Source organism: Saccoglossus kowalevskii, chromosome 7 (genome assembly GCF_978046115.1).
Source record: "Saccoglossus kowalevskii chromosome 7, keSacKowa6.1, whole genome shotgun sequence".
NCBI classification, from domain to species: domain Eukaryota; kingdom Metazoa; phylum Hemichordata; class Enteropneusta; family Harrimaniidae; genus Saccoglossus; species Saccoglossus kowalevskii.
The window spans coordinates 13,502,129-13,519,733 of record NC_140647.1 but is presented as its reverse complement, the minus strand read 5'-3'; the positions used below and the strand labels follow the sequence as shown (position 1 = coordinate 13,519,733).

Sequence of the window (17,605 nt, the reverse complement as noted above, 5' to 3'; positions counted from 1 at the left end):
CCCCACGAGGATACCAGTAGTATATACAAACGACAATGATAGCGCCACCAAGTGACGAATATTGCAACTGCATTAATTTAATGAAGCCGCGCATAGGAACTAAGAACTAAACTCAAGAAGTGCTGTGGATATTTGATTCGCGCATATAATAAATGTTATTTAAGAAACCCATAGTTTGTCGTTATTAAACTGTTGGTTTACAGTGTGGAATAATTGAAATGAAGTCTAATATACCCTTCCGAAATAGGTTGATTTTTTCAATGTTATCGTATGCCACTATCTTAAGTAAGAAAACATGCGGTAGAAGATTATTGAGTTTGATGAGATGAGATAAAATGTCGTGAAGGGTCAACAGTTTAGGCAGAATGAATAGAACAAGAGATTTATCAGGTCATCAGCCTTTACCACAACTGGTAGATTCGCCAATGCTCTAGTGGGAATTCACTTTAAATTTGCAGCCCGAGGTTATGCACAATTTTCGTCATCAAGTTAAACGCATTATTAAGTTATTATACTTATACGCAATTTTTCACCCATCAGATTGGCTGGATAGACGCGTTCATACAACGAAATGATTTTTTTAACTCTATTCGCCATAAGTGACAAAATGTGGTGTACACTATGTATTATTGAATAGTCTAAGCTCTCATGGGATGGCCATTAATAGTGTCACACGCAACGTAATATTACCGTAATTGGTATAGTACAGGTGTGATGGTTCAAATACCAAAATGGCAACAGTAACAGAAAGACTTCCCTGGCGGCGATGATAAAATACGACCACGGAGCCAACAGATGAGGTTTCAACTGGTACTGGTATTATTATACTCTGCAAACATCAAGTACAATAACGCGGTAAAACTCTACTACTCCAATAACTAGATACTTAAACACCAATACAATTCAACGAGATCTCCGATCTGATCTCAGTGCTGAACAACTCCCCTATGTATACTCACACTGTCTATAAATAGACCATTACATCAGCATACATAATGAGTCTGGAATTTACTATAAGTTTCTAGAATGTTCCATTACCTTCTATTGCCTCCTACAGTGTTCTATTACCTATTCAATCAGTTTCTAAAAAAAAAATCTAGAATATTCCACCAGACGCAGTACGGTTCTAGAACATTCTCAGTGACATGGAAGTGGTAAATAAGTCGTATGCGACAAATAGTCATGGCTTGTTGTACAATGATATCAGTATCTGATGAGAATAGTTCTTGATTGATTCCATGAAAAAAAAGAAAACACAAACGACATAAATGCTGTTTAATATATATTCATTATTACTATAATCCATGAATGTTTGCAGTGCACTATAACCAAACGACATTTAACATGACATTCAAACTTTTACATGCAGGTTTGTGTTAATTTTGGAAAGTGAAGGTTCCGATTACTGGGAAATGGTCAGAGAGATCGTACGCAAATGTACACATTGCGGCAAGTACCTCAGGGGAATACGAGATTGGAGGGAATATGAAATCGGTATAGACCATATCGGGGTAACAATACATTATAGGGTCATCATAGTGGGACACTAAACGGAATGCCTCGAGACTTGAAGACGATGGCTGCTGATGAGCGTTTAATGTCAACACGTAGTCGAGCCATTCGGGTATTGCACCAATAAATCCTTCTCCCGGGAGTTGGTTTATCACAGGATCGAAAGTTGTATCCAAATCACCAATAATAGGAGGAACCGTTGCACCAATTATGTCAAATAGTTCATCACGATGGTCAGAATATTTAATACTATCGACGTTTAAGTCACCACCCAAGATCACTGGCTCGTCTTGTGGGATATTCTGCGCTGTCATGAATTGTGCCATTTGCTGTGATTGTAATACTCTTATTGTGTCATAATCAGCATGGTCTGTCCCACTTGGTGTAAACTGAAAATGGGTGCCAAAAATGTGATAAACTTTACTTCCGGCATTGGTTGATTTCTCAATCTTGGCGTATGCCACTCCCTTTGTTAGGTATATATCCTCTGTAGGTACAGGATCGAAAGTAGTTGAACTTTCCTCCAGAATTGGCCATCTTGATGCGATGAAAACTCCACCATTGTAAGGTCTGAAATACATTTCTGGTGGGTCTCCAACAGTTGTAGTAGAGTAAATAAACCCATTTGCGGCCAAGAGATCTTTGAGAGAAACACCAAATTCATATCCACACCCACCCTTGAATACCTCTTGGAAAATTATCACATCAACTCCAGGATGTTCCTCGAGTAGACGATTAGGGATACGACACAGCCGCTCTCTCTGACCAAACTGTCCAACGGGGTATGGTATTTCGTAGACGTTGTAACTAATTACAGTAAATTCATTGTACTCTGTGTCACACAGTGGCACTGGTGGTGGAGGCAAACATCGAGCGTGATCGCCATCTAGAAACAGCTGATCAAGTTCCAATTCAGTAGTACTGTTACAGATAAACCCGAACACATCACACATAGCACATTCAAGACCTATAAGATACGAAAAATAGTTACTATTGTTATAGAATCAGCTCGCATGCTCACTGTTCAAATTTGCTTCAACAATCTGATGTGATTTGAAAAGTCGCGCACTTTATCGTTTACTAAATTATTGCATTATATCGTTGCGCTGCGATGTTACGCATATTGAGACAGTTGTGCTTGGTTCAGTCCGTGTAAACACTGTGTGTACTATCCTGTGAGAAAGCTATCTTGTTTGTTTGTTATATATCATCGTTTAATAAATTGTAAACCATGTTTAAAAGCAAATAGTATTTTAAACTTGAACAATGCTAAGATTTGATGATAAATATTGTAGCAATTGACTTTCAAATTAAATAATGTTTTCTAACACTCAATACTATAGTAATAAATAGTCCAAAGAATTCCACTCTCAGATCTAGATATACATGTAATATAGTCAATAGAACATATAATTAGAGTATATAATTTACGATGTTTTTAAAAGAAACATTTTTTATCTTATTTAGATAGTGAACGTGTGGTTGAATATCATATGACTACACCTATTGGCATCAATGAATTTATGAAAGCTTGACTTTTATGATTTTCTCTTTCTAATTTGACAACATACTACGATGTACTTGTTTTGTTTTCACGACTGTCGTTCGGCATACCTGTAACGTGCCAAGTACACGATTTCTTACCAGAATTAGTATGTGATACTTCCATCGGGACCTCTCCGTCTCTTGGATAACAAAGTTTCTTCTCTGGGAGTCCTGTCCAACAGCAGGTTCCATCTCGACTGTCGCATCGAGCTGTCAGCACTTCATCCATGCAGGCATCATCACATGCAGTTGCACTCGGATTACAAAATGGTGCAGTTCCTTTCCATACCTAGTGAAGTAGTGAATGCCAATGGGTATCGTCTCTATTAATGAGGCAAATGTATTAATAAAGCAAAAACAATACAAAGTAAAAAAACGAATTTCAAAGTAATTTCCTTAATAAAATTGTATATTCAGATACATAATACTTGACGTATGAAAAATTTAAGTGTATATAATGATATTTGATTTTATCTATTATAATGCGAAAGGTTTTAATTATAATAAGCTTAAATCCATAACAAAACACTATATAAATAGTATCACAAACGGCATCAATAAAGTCTTTTGAAATAGTTTAACAGATAATACAACCATACGGCATTGGCAACCTGACTTGTTACTTGTTAATTTGTATGTATCTGTATGCTTTGTTCCTTTGCAGTTTTGGCTGAAGGCAATTTGCAATTTAAAGCACCACGTTCGTCAAACCGACTCGGGTTCCAGGAGACATATTAGTATCCAACGTCTGTGAAATATAGTGTTTCTTTCATTAAAAATTCGACGCGCGCGATTACTGTCACGCTTTAGGCATTTTATGCCAAGGTCGGAGGTTAACTCGAGGACGGAAATTCATGAATGCAATCTCAACGACGCTTACCTCGTTAGTCACAGTCTCCCTTTCTTGACACGTAGAAATAACGCCAGGAACGTAACACGGAATTCCTTCATAATTGTCAACAACTGACACAATAGTATCACCGTTCTCTGTACATGATTGTTCTCCAAGTCCAAGACATATGCGCGGAGATACGCCGGGTAAGATTGCGGTCACTCCAACTTCATATTCTGTTAAAACAGCGCGATGCAAATGTACACAATGTTACAAAACACAGAAATAGGACCATATATTTTAGATGAAAACATGTAAAACATAAATAAAATGTTTTTTTTTTTCAGTTCCTATGATTAGTTGACATAATTTTTACTTCACTTTAAATGCAGCCCAGTGAATTGTAAAGACTAAGAAGGTTTTAAGAAAAATTTAACTTACCATCAGCGCAGACATATGTCATACACATAACGAGAATGGTAATCACTTTTGGTACAACAGTGTTCATCGTGACTATTCAATCTGAAAAGCCAATATTGTGTAGTATACACGCACCGTCACAAGGGTTATAAAGACAACACTTTGCTGCAGAATGGATTGGTCAAGTTGGAGGGGGGGATTTCCTTTTAGCAGAAATATCAATGAAACTTGACCGTAAAAATATTTTTTAGATAAAGATTGCATGAACAAATATCAACTATATGCGTAATGTATTTCAATACGTACATTGAAAATCATTTTCCATTAAAATATAAGGTGAATATATGGACTCGATATCGATATCAAAACAAAAACAAATACACAAATCCTGATGAATTTGAAAGTATAAACGAAGTAAAATCAAACAATACTTGTTAGGTAGTAACCATGTGTTGTTGATTAAAACTGGTCAAAGTGGTAAAAAGTAGCGGAATAAAATCATAATCACCTGTCAAGTAGAATATTGAACGTTTCAATGTGTAGATTACACGGTCAAGCCACTGATGTGTACTAGTGGCCACCGAAAGCGAAATGATCTATTGACGCGAACGGTTATGAATTTAATAAATATACTTTCTACACCATGCTGTTCCTTTAATAAAACGCCACCCCATGTAAATTAAAATATATTATGACCCGATATCACTTGTTTGAATAGATTTTTGATAATGCTGGTGTAATGGACACTAACATCTCTATGAACCAACATGATTGAATAATTAACTTGTGACGTAACAATTATCTACTAACTGTATGTAATTTGGCTGATTTCATTTTTATCACACGATCAACTTCGACATTCAACAAGACAAAGACATAGCTAATGGGCGGCTACGATAGTTAACGCCTTTTCGATGTCGAAATTCTAGTAAACGTTCGAGTCACGTAGACCTCAAACAGGCTGTTTACTCAGAGCCCTGTAGCCGTTATTTAACTAAGTAATATTGCGAATTAAGGTATAAGGTGTTTTTTGATTGTGAAGGGGGCGTATAGTGCATATGCAATCAGTATGTAAATTAACTTCAGTTATGTGTCAGGCACAAAGCAATATAACTACTTGATGAATCTTTAATTTCAGCGTTTTCGTAGTAAAAGTCCGAACAATTTTTGTGTGGTTTTCAAGATATAAACCCACAGTTTGAGTAAATGTCTCGCGGAAGCCTGAGTGCAATTTATTCAAATCTGACCCTTATCTCGTTGTGTTTCTAATACACATTAATAGTATGCTTATATGAAATAAATTGCTACATATCGAGCACAGTTTCGCTTATTCGCCGCATCTTTGCATAGCGTACACTGGCATATGCTTGTCAATTTGAAACTTATATTGAAAACAGAATACATCGCATGTTTTTGAGAACAGATACCAATTAAAATATTTGTACTCTCAACAAATTGAAAAAAACGTGGGATACCATATGTGTGGCGTGTTTTGAATCTCATTTTCAGGAACTAAATTACAAACATAATGACAGATGGTAGTAATTGAATAGAAGGCAATTAGCTAATATGATAATGTGCGTTTTGATTTCAATCGTTAAAATATTGAACAACGTGAGGATGCATAAAGTTCAAGATTCGAACGTTTGCATGACAGCGAAGTCCTGGCAAGGGGACGACGGTTTCGTCCAACTTGGGCGTTGCGTTTAGTAATTACCGTGAATATATAAATATAAAAAGGTGTCAAGGGTGCTCAACCGCTCAGCTTCACCGCCAGACTGGCTGGCTTTTATCAAATTGTAGTCTGCCAGTAAACCGTAGAGCTCCAAGGTCAATATCAACTCCCGGTGGTACACACTGGGCAGCAAGCTCCTCGCGGTCCAAGGCAAACGGGGCTCTGGCTAAGGGAAGGGAAATCCTGAAAAGAAACCTTCTTACTATGGAGGGCCAGCAACCCGTCCAGTTCAAATCGCTCGTTACAGAAACTGCAGGAAAGAAACTAACTAGTACTAACGGGCAGAATGAGTAGCCGAGAAATCGGCAGGATGGCCCCGCGTCTGATGAAAGCTCTGTTGGAAAAGTCATGCATCGATTTTTCCTGTGAATTTGATTACCTAACGTTTTAAGGTTTATGCGCTGCAAATTACAGAACACGTACCTAAGCGGCCGTCCCACAGCAAATTATTAAGCCAAGGCGGTTTCTGTATCAAAATCAAGAAACTCTCCGTTTTTACACAATCTGGGAAGTTTGAATTACTAAATGAATACAGGACGACGAAGCCGAAATATCCAAGAACCAACACATACCACAAATCTCAAAAGTGAATATTCGCGGTGTATTTTAAGCCTAACCGGACCGGAAGTGCACAAAAGTAATCAATATTTGTCCATGCTAGAATGATGTGTAACTTCATACGGGAATCCTGATAAAGTTCACAACTAGCGATTTAGCAATATATGGATTGTCAACTTCCTGTGAATTTGATTACCTAACGTTTTTAGGTTCATGTGCTGCAAGTTACAGAGCACGTACCAAAGCGGCCGTCCCCCAGCAAATAATTAAGCCAAGGTGTTTTCGATATTGAAATCAGGAAACTCACCGTTTTTACACAATCTAGGAAGTTTGAATTACTAAATGAAGTACAGGACGAAGAAGCTGAACTATCCAAGAACCAACACATACCAAAAATCTCAAAAGTGAATATTCGTGGTGTATTTTAAGTCTAATCGGACCGGAAGTGGGAATTTGTACTCCAAACATCCAAACATATTTTTGTATAAGGTAGTAACTTGTCAATAATTATGGGATTATTTGTAAGCATAAGATTGTTATGTGAACTTCGTTCATTATTGGAATACTGTGCGATGACGCTATTTGCAGGGCCTAGCTGATTCAGACTCCTATATTGACTATGTCCAGGGCTGTTTACTAGTACCAACCTACTTACTTGTCAGTGTCTGACTGTTATATACAGCCCAGAAGACGTCAGAATAATAAAATAAAAGTCAGCAAATGTCAGTTGCCCGAGCCATGAGAGCCGGCCACAGAACCAAAACAATACGTCAGCCTTCGCCGCCCACAGCATCGATATAATTTCACATTGCATAGAAATGAACACTAAATGCAGCTATCCCCGGCCGGTCAGCAATCGAATCATCAATCTTCATAAGTGATGTAACTGGTATTTCCACCTATTTGCTTAGTGGTCCGTAAGTGAATGTTGTCAAGTTCGAGTGTGTTTTGACGTAAAGCGACGTGAACATTATTGCTACAATTTTGGTCTTTAAAATGTTCTATATTCACCCAAAACAACAACGAACCTGAAACAAAAGTAACCGCAAAATGATACAAAGTATATGACATATGTAATTATATGCATCAATGATACACCGTAATGAAAATTAGTGTTATTTACGAAAATATTCACAATTTTATAAACTGGCATGGAAATTCCCACCACCTATGCAAATTCACATAATTTTGTTTACTTTGTACGTGTACTATGATTGCATATTTTAATACATAAACACTCAAAATATTTATCATATAACCTGGACAAAAGATTTATTTATTATTTTTCCATGCCATGAGACATTTCCCCTATCTGTGTTACTTCATATTTTAGTATAAGGTAGTAAGAATGCGTATACGTTATCTGGGATGTATATATCCAAGCTAGTTTCTAGTGCAGCCTCTCATATTACTTGACAATAGTCTACAAATATTTTGTAAGTTATAAAATTGGTATACGTTAACTCGGATGTAACAGAAGTAAGTAAAAGTTACATCACAGTAAGAAGAGACGACTTAACACTTACTGTCCGTCAATTACTGAGATACAAAGGGTGACAGTCGCCCGACTCAAGGTGTTGACGGGGTGTCAGATCGTGACTTTACTTACTCCTTGGCCGGTATGCCTTTGATATAGCTCTATAAAATTGACAACAATGAGTTGAATCCATGTGGGCATGGAAGCTGTGATGTTTTTCAATAAAGAAAACTTACTACGAGCACGTGTGTATATGTGCTATTTATCCGTTTTCAACGCATGAACCTCCCCTCACGAACCCTGATATGTCGCGTTTTATGTTTGGATCCCGACACCCGCAATTTAATAAAATTAAGAAATTTCAATATAAAATATGCCATCACTGACAATGATGGGTGTATTTTACGGTTAGTGTTTGTTACGAAAATATTTGTCACTATTTTATAAAATGGCTTTGTAATTCCCATCACCAATTATATATAATGCACATCATGTTACTACCGGTAATCCAAAATCACTCTCGATAATTTTGTTTACTCTGTGTGTGTACTATGGTTGAATTTGAAGTTTTTATCATTTTAATGGTGTGCATATTTTACTGGTAGTACATAAAGGTACACTTTGCAAAAATACCCATGATATATTAATAATATAATCCATTATACAACCTGGACAAAAGAAATTCTTATTTTTTCTTGATATAATGATATGTTACTTTATGCGGAAATCCTAGTGAATGAGATTTAAAAAAAGGGATTGTCACTTGCCCATTAATGCTTTTAGTTGATGCTACCTTCAGGTCCTACCTGTTATCCAGAGTCTCATGTTGACTATGGGCCGGATCGTTTACTCACTGGTCAGTGTAAAATTTGACCGAGAAAAAGTCGTATAATAGTACTAACAAAAATATAAAAGTCAGTTGCCCGTGTCAAGAAAGCTTACAGAATCAAAATAGTCTGTCAGCCGTTGATGTCCATACCAGCGATATTTTACACATAAAAATTGAGAATCACAATTGCATATAAATGAAGAATACAGCTATTCCGGCCATCAGGCCATCAATCGAATCATAAGTCTTCATGATTGATTTAACTGATATTTCCATTCATATGGTTAGTTGTCACAGATTGAATGTTGTCAAGTTCGAGAGTGTGTTTTTTACGTACGGCGACGTAAACATTATCCATTACATCACAGTCCCTCAAAACTGTGATTACATTAAAGACGCATTGACAAGGAAGTGCCATTGTAAAATTTCGGAGAGTAGAGGACTTTTTATACTGGAGACGTTCCAGTACGGATCCGGGGTTGTTCGATTGGCTTATCAAAATTCTTTATTTGAATAGGGCATGTTATATATATTCACCAAAATAACAACGTTGCCATGTTTCTAGGCATAAAACGAACTTGAAACAAAAGAAATCGTTCGATCCAAACGACCTGCGTCCTTGGAAACCAAGTCTTATGGCCCTGGTGTTTCCGAGCGAAAATACCAGCGAAGATTCCCGGGGAACAATTATTAATGCTGTATTTCACTTTGATGTGGGAATTGGTGACCAAACATGGAATTATAAACCATGGTCAAAACAAATTTGGAGGAATCCGAAAACGTAACTTACTGCACGTGAATTTCCCGACGAAGTTTTAAACGTTCTGGTTATCTCCGTGGTACAGTAGCCTTTGATACAAAATTGACGGACTCTAAAAACGCAATGTGTGGCAAGACAAAAACGGAATGTGATGCAAGTAATGCAATATCACGACAAATGTTTCGAATGTTCGCCCATTCTTCCATGTTTATTTGGCGACATGAATGATTCAGCAGAGCGCTTAGATAGGTTATTTATTAGAGGCGCCCGGGTAATCGAAATTTGGCGTGAATGGCTTTCCGAGCGAAAAATGTCGGGGGTAATAAAAAAAGAAACTATTTTCGCCCATTCATCCATTTTGGGGTGATATATCATTGATTCAGCCCAGCGGTAGTGTAGTTTATTTATTAGAGGCGCCAGGGAACCAACATTTTGGACGTGAATTATTTGGACGACAATTATAACCAAGAGGTGAGAGACTACTTACCGCGGCGACATGCAGCTACGGTGACTGCGACTCCAATCATATTTTAATTTTACTAAGCTAGGGTAAAACCCATGTTTATGCTATGAGAAAGTGCAGATCTTGAACGTATTTTAGTGGAAATACATTTTTGCTTATCACGGCGAACGCAATTTAATGTGAGTGAATTTCCCTACTAACTAGTTGTATGCGGTGTCCAATATGGCGACCAAGGGCAAAAACAGTGTTATGCAAATTAGCCTTAGTTGAAAATGTGAGTTTTCTCGACGATAGGTACGTGAATTTGAACCAAAATGTTATCGGCAAGACTCAGCGTACGACAGCGACAGCCACTGAAACGTTATTGAAGGCAAATGAACACGTCAGGCAAAAAAGACTGTTTCGAGTCGTGGCGTAAAATGGAGGCACATACCATTTTGATGCTTGAGGGGAATGAAAATCCGTTGATTTGAGGGTGTCACAATAAGCGAGGGAGCAAATCGTTTTTATGCTACGAAAAAATGCAGACCTTGAACGTACTTTTTGGACTTAAGTACTACGTCATTTTTGTTTTATTACCTAAGGTTTTTAGGTTCATGTGCTGCAAGTTACAGAGCACATACCAAAGCGGCCGTCCCTCAGCAAATTTTCGATGTCGAAATCGCGAAACTCGCCCTTTTTACGCAAACTGGGAAGTTCGAATTACTAAACGAAGTACAGGACGACAAAGCTTGGATATCCAAAAGCCAACACATACAAAAAATTATCTCAAAAGTGAATATTCGTGGTGTATTTTACCTCTAACCGGACCGGAAGTGAGAATTTGTTTGTAATCTAAATATCAAAACATATTTTAGTATAAGGTAGTAACCAAACACGAAACCGAAAGGGGAATAAATACGTTTGAATGCAACCAATGTTTATAGCACACAGTTACCAAAGCCACACTCATTTGACACTTATGTTTTAACTATTGAATGTTCAACTAGAAACATTTTATTTAAATAATGTGACATATATATGCTAACATAGACCAGGTAAATATGAACATAGTATTAAAATCAACATGTATGTCTATGTGTACGTGACCATCTGTGGAAACAAAATAATAACAAGATACTAGTAACAGATAGCAGCAAACTTTATCACAGATACATATTGAAGCATTAATAGAATAACGATTAGAGTACAAATGTATTACAGGTAGTTGTTAAATAGAAGTTATTAATTCAGATCGCTGCTAACTTACATTTTATTTCCTGTCAAGGATAATTGAACTCACCATTCGCATCCTAATTATATGTTTTTCAAAAAGACGTTGAAATACCATTCGGGTTTGCGTTCGTCATCAACCAAGATTCTACCAACACTTTCGACACAACAACACTTTTTTTGAAACAAAAATAATTTGCCAATAGGTTGTGCAAACAAATTGTATTTCAGTTTACAACATTTTCCTCCATCTGCTTTGGTAAGACTAATACTCGGCTAATTTGTTCGTGATCGAGGTGAATGTAAAGCCGTCGGACTGTGACTTGGTGTGGAGTTTTCACAAATATAAATGCAAATAATGCTAATAAACCAGCCTCGGATGCTATAACCCAAGTTTTTCCAGAAATGTGATATTGATCTGATGCAGAGAAGTCGTTTAAAAATGTATCACAATGAGCGAATGATTTAAATCACCTCGCTCACGTAGATGTGTGGGACAATGTTGCTTGAATTCACAATTTTGTTTGCTAACGTTATTAATTGACTGATTGTTTGAGACTCAATATAAATGCAACGTCACATGTATATGAATGTAATTCCATCTGGTTCAAAACAAAAATTGGATAGAATGAGGAGTATGATATATTAAAGAAAATCAGCATATTGATAACAATAATAAAATTGATTCTGTTAATGGTGGACTATCGGGAGTTATACCCGTGTCGCTAGCACGCCCTCTACAATCTGACAAGGTGTGTTAACACGAAAGAGAACGTGCTTTTAGTATATAAATGGTAACATAATAGACCGTTAAGATATTGTCGAAAGTAATAAGTTCTACTCATTCCAACATTCACAACTAAATCAAGGATTTATTAATCATTCCCTTGTATATTAGTATTGTATAGAGACTCACTCCGCTTTTGGCCACGCGACCTTTTGTTCAATCATTAGTCTTATTTCCGTGAACCGACACTGTGTTAGCTACCAGTTACAACATATGGTTCTTTATCAATATTCGCCAATGGTTCTAACTGAGAAATCCAAACACACGACCTCTAACGTCGTAGCTACTACGGATTCCGATGGACGTTCTCTTTTTTATGTTTATGTGAATTTACCTGTTTTTATGTTCAGCGCTATGAACGAGCAATGAAACTGATTTCTGAATATTTGAATTTTATTGTTTTTTTTCGTCGTATAAGTCTGGAACATTCACCCGAAAGTGTGAAAGAGGGCATTTTACTCGACTCGGAACAAAACTGTTATACCTGTTAACACGCACTGTCTCGGTGTTTCCAATGCACATTATACAAACCATTCTTTGATAAAAAGGTAAGTTAGTCTCCGATATAGACACCAACACAGAATTGCATCTGCAATGTAAATCAGTATGCAGATACGTTCAATACCATTTAATCCTAAGGAGTTTACATGGAAGTCTCTTTGCTACCTGATGGCATCATTAGAAAATGGAGGAGGCGACGGAGCTGCTCCTTACGTTGGATTTGAGCAGTTTGTATTTTATTAATTTCAACGACGATTGACTTTCCCAGTAAGGCAAATGTGTCTTATGTTGGAATTTACTTGAAGACAATTAGACGTAATGTTATATGTCGTAGGCGACATTGTCCAATACATTAGGTTGATAACAGAGAATCATTTCTATCACATTAACACCAGCACAGAGGACATATACAATATGCATTTATTATTATATTTATTATTATTTTCTATATAGAGTACATACAATATATAGCTCAGTAAGATTTACATTTAACAGTGTGTTCTAGTTACACGCATAGGAAAATGAGTCATGTAAGTGTTAAGTAGATATAATTGAAAGATGAAGATTCCTACCACTAAAAATGATCAGATGGATCGTGCACACAAAATATATACATAGTATGAATTTAGGGAATGTAGATCACACCAATGAACAATACACTAGAATCATAACAGTGGGACACTAAGCATAATGAATCAAAACTTGAAGTTAGTTTGTAGTCAATCCACTCACGCACGTACGTACATGTTATATAGATAAAACTACAATACGTGTGTGTTTAATTAGGAAATATGAAGGTTCCTATTACAGGAAAATGGTCAGATAGGTCGATAGCAGATATACAATTTTCGGACTCTGTGATTGGAGGGAATATGAAATCAGTATAGACCGTATCGGGGTAACAATACAGTATACGGTCATAATCGTGGGTTACTAAGCGAAATGATCTAAGATTTGAAGAAGATGGCTGCTGGTGATCTTTTAATGTTAAGACATAGTCGATCCATTCACGTTCGGCACCCACAAATATCCCAGGAATCAAATCAGAATCATATGTGGTATACCAATTACCAATAATATTAGGCATCCTGGCACCAAGTATTTCGAATATTTCATCACGATGTTCATGATACATATTATTATAAGTATCAGCGTTGAAATCACCACCTACGATTACTGGCTCGCTTTTAGGAATATTCTGCTCGACAATAAACTGTGCCATCTCCTGTACTTGCAATACTCTCATTACATCAAACATTGTGTGAGCCTCTCCTAAGGGTGTATACTGCAAATGAGTACCGAATATGTGATACACTTTGCTTCTGCCCTGGAAAGATTTTTCAATTTTAGCGTATGCTACTCCCTTCGCTAGATATATATCATCGGAAGGGCCAACAGGGGAAAAAACTGTCGAGTTTTCAGAAAGGATTTGCCATTTTGATGCGATGAAAATACCACCATTGTAGGGTCTTAAATACAATTCTGGTGGGTCTCCAACAGTTGCAGTAGTGTACAGAAAACCGTTTGCGGCCAATAGATCCCTGAGAGAAACGCCAAATTCGTACCCACAACCACCTAGAAACACTTCTTGGAATATTATCACATCGACTTCCGGATGTTCTTCGAATAGACGATTAGGGATACGACACACCCGTTCTCTCTGGCCAAACTGTCCGACAGGATATGGTATTTCGTAGACGTTGTAACTAATTACACTGAGGTGATGGGAATGTCTGTCTTTCAGTCGAACTGGGGACGGGGGCAAACATCGAGCGTGATCGCCATCTAGAAACAGCTGATCAGGTTCCAATTCAGTAGTTACGTCACAGATAAACCCAAACACATCACACATAGCGCATTCCAAACCTACAAGATAAAGTATTTTTTACATTTAGCCATGTTTGACAATTGATCTATCTACTGATTAGCAAGCCAATCACTCAGTAGGTATACACTAAAACAATTGCAAGCTATAGCTCTCTTGATCCCAAATAATATAATACTCAGTAAAATACAATAATAAGTAAAACAAAACTATAATATAAGAGTCCTTACCCGTGTTGATATGCGGTACGTCTACTGGGTCCTCCCCATCTCTCGGATAGCAAAGTCTTCTCTCTGGAAGTCCTGTCCAACAGCATGTGCCATCTCGACCGTCGCATCGAGCTGTCAACACTTCATCCATGGAGGCATCCTCACAGGCTGTTTCACTCGGATGACAAAATGGTGCAGTTCCTTTCCATACCTAATAAAATAATTCAATGCACAACCTTATCTTGCAGCAAAAGTTACTCTACAATAAACAATAGTATATAAAGCATTAATGTAATTTATTAATTTAAGAAACATTGCACGTAATATAATATTTATTAGCGTTGTGTTTGTTTGTTGGTCGGTTGACAAAGATATTTGCACCACATAACGAATCAAGTCACTGTATTATATGTGGTAACTCATGGTTGCTACAAGTACAAAATTCCAAGTGGTACAGACCACCAAATACTTCACATTGGGCGAGACGACTTGATAGGAACACATACACTTTGATTCATTGGCATCATTCAAATTCCGATTCTGCAATCGGTACATGTATATACTAATCCCAATGTGCACGATGATGCCAAGTTATTGGATTGGTATCCACTATATTTCATTCGTAATATTAATATCGTTTTTATTATATGCTGGAGATCTACGCCGGACAAACAACATAATGACCACAATCTAAAGCTTACTCTGTAAGAGCTCGTGATATGTGCATGAAAACTTGAATATCAAGGCTAGTCGTTCCCGGGAAAACCCCAAGTTTAATAGTTTGGACGAAACTAAAAAACATTTGTTTACTAATTATCCTTTTCTCAAGGATGGTTTTGAACAGTGGCATTAAGTGGTGCTGACAACAAATATTTAGACATTGATTGGGAAAAAGAATGAGAAATTGTTCAACATCAAGAATGCAAGTCATACAAGCTGAACATGCTATTAGTTTGACAAACTCCGGTCCAAAGGCATGACGAGACTACAGGGTTTGTAACCGTGAATAGTTATATTGAACAGTGAATAGTTTTTAAATGGTCCAAACAACAGTCATTCGGGCATCTTATAATATCTACATGGCTTTCGGTAGGAGAGTGAGATAATGGCGTGTACCTGCGGTATCTGCAAGTTGTGGTCGAAAGACGTTTGGGATCCAAATGGTGACAAGTGAAAACGAGCACCTATCTCCAGTTTGCAGCACTTGGATTACACACAGCTTCACACTGCAGTGTTAGCGATAAATCAGAGACCATGTATTAAACTTGTCCCAACTACGTCACCAACTGTTTGAGTCAATCACTCAGTCAATTAGTCAGACTTTGTGATTTTGATTTGCATTATTTAGTGTCGAGTTGCTGCAGGGCTTATCTACCAGTTTATTGTTGTCTACCCCGATTGCAACTCCATAGCCTAGCACACCCCATTGCCTATACCTGCCATTTGATTGTTTCCCGACAATTTGATGTTATATTTACATGATCCAGACACCTCTCTAAGAGTGCAAACAAGTCTTGTCTGATTCCCGACATTTGAAAACCAAATAAGTCTATGTAATGCACAAATTTCCACGGTAATTAGGCCTAACTTCGCCGCTGCTGACAGCATCATTGCTCAATCATCATCTACGGTCATTTCGATAACAGCAAATGATGCTCTTCGATAGTAATGATGTGCTACCACTTGCTCTAGCAGCACGTGTGTTGCGACGAGGCTTTGGGGAGGACGGTGTTTTGATGATTTGTTTATTGTCAAGGACACTATTGATCGAATTTTCTTTTGACCAGACGACCTCGTAGGTTTTTAAATGTAGTACATTTACCGATCTCTCTATACTACCATTTTATCTCGACAATGAGATAAACAGGATCCTCAATGAAGCCCCGCTCACCCCAGATTCTGGGTTCATTGGTGTAGGCTATAGTACTGAACAAAAATCTGGTCCTACCTCGTTGGCTACATTTAGCCTTTCTTCGCACGTCGAAACAACCCCAGGAGGGTAGCACGGAATTCCTTCATATTCATAAACAGCTGATTCAAAAGTATCACCATTTTCCGTACATGATAGTTCTCCAAGTGAAAGACACAGGCGCGGGATTACGCCGGGTATGTTTTCGGTCACTCCAACTTCGTACTCTGTTAGAATAATGCATATGTGTATTCAATGTACATTCAAAAAGAATACCATGAATTCACTAGAGCAAACAAATTACGTAATTTACTTTTTAACACAGCATTATTTTACTGTATGAAATAATTTGTCAATTATTGAATAAAACGACATTTTTGTACTTCCAACTAATTCAAATTTGTGTGGTTATCAAAATGTTGTTCAATTAGACATCATTTACGTACACGCTGAAGAAGAATTCTCTTGAAAAAATGTAACGGTTTATCATTTGAACTGTACATACACAACACTTTGTTTCCAATATTTTGTACACGTATTCTTATACAATGTTTTAAAGAGAAGCACTTCACATACGTTGATCACATGTTGTTTGCCGAACTGTGCGCACAAACATTCAGTTATCGAATTTAGTTCACCATGTACGTAATCTGTATTTTTCAAATGAATTCATACAGAACTGATTCATACTTACTGCTTGTGCACTCCACTCCACACTCAAGATATATAACGAGAATGAGAATCAATTTGGACACCACGGAAGTCATCGTTATACATGGGTTTGTCAGCCAATGTTGTATACTGGAACCTTTGCCGATATTGCATTGCTTATAAGCGCAATACTCGACAGTGTGGACTTGTCAATTTTGAATAAGTACCAGCGCATTTTCGAGAAATGCCAATTATTTTGTGAAAAACTACAACTTTGTTAGAATTCAAGTACATAGCATGAATCGAATATTTTCTTAGTCCATGTCATATTATAGAGATAACAATGAAGCTCGACAATGTGTATTCACAAACCTTACGGT

At 37.2% G+C, this 17,605-nt stretch overlaps 2 protein-coding genes across 2 annotated transcripts; both read right to left on the bottom strand.

Moving 5' to 3' along the window:
* Positions 1–1,269: 1,269 nt before the first annotated feature.
* On the bottom strand, positions 1,270–4,887 carry LOC100376139 (uncharacterized). Its single transcript, XM_002740753.2, has 5 exons — positions 4,818–4,887; positions 4,331–4,411; positions 3,938–4,125; positions 3,157–3,346; positions 1,270–2,479 (listed from the first exon to the last, which is right to left on the bottom strand). Exons 2-5 carry the CDS (start codon positions 4,395–4,397, stop codon positions 1,377–1,379), a joined length of 1,548 nt encoding a protein of 515 aa, XP_002740799.2. The 5' UTR covers positions 4,398–4,411; positions 4,818–4,887; the 3' UTR covers positions 1,270–1,376.
* Positions 4,888–13,039: 8,152 nt separating this feature from the next.
* On the bottom strand, positions 13,040–17,354 carry LOC144357887 (uncharacterized). The gene is made up of 4 exons (XM_078011927.2): positions 17,269–17,354; positions 16,614–16,801; positions 14,687–14,876; positions 13,040–14,497 (listed from the first exon to the last, which is right to left on the bottom strand). Exons 1-4 carry the CDS (start codon positions 17,339–17,341, stop codon positions 13,410–13,412), a joined length of 1,539 nt encoding a protein of 512 aa, XP_077868053.2. The 5' UTR covers positions 17,342–17,354; the 3' UTR covers positions 13,040–13,409.
* Positions 17,355–17,605: the final 251 nt, after the last annotated feature.

Excerpts from the sequence above, each read along its gene's own strand:
- LOC100376139 (XM_002740753.2), bottom strand. The coding sequence starts at position 4,397 with ATGAACACTGTTGTACCAAAAGTGATTACCATTCTCGTTATGTGTATG. Across the intron at positions 4,126-4,330 it reads GACATATGTCTGCGCTGATG|AATATGAAGTTGGAGTGACC; the intron begins GTAAGTTAAATT and ends CTGTTTTAACAG. Across the intron at positions 3,347-3,937 it reads GGGAGACTGTGACTAACGAG|GTATGGAAAGGAACTGCACC; the intron begins GTAAGCGTCGTT and ends CTACTTCACTAG.
- LOC144357887 (XM_078011927.2), bottom strand. The coding sequence starts at position 17,341 with ATGACTTCCGTGGTGTCCAAATTGATTCTCATTCTCGTTATATATCTT. Across the intron at positions 16,802-17,268 it reads TGGAGTGGAGTGCACAAGCA|AGTACGAAGTTGGAGTGACC; the intron begins GTAAGTATGAAT and ends TTATTCTAACAG. Across the intron at positions 14,877-16,613 it reads GGCTAAATGTAGCCAACGAG|GTATGGAAAGGAACTGCACC; the intron begins GTAGGACCAGAT and ends TTATTTTATTAG.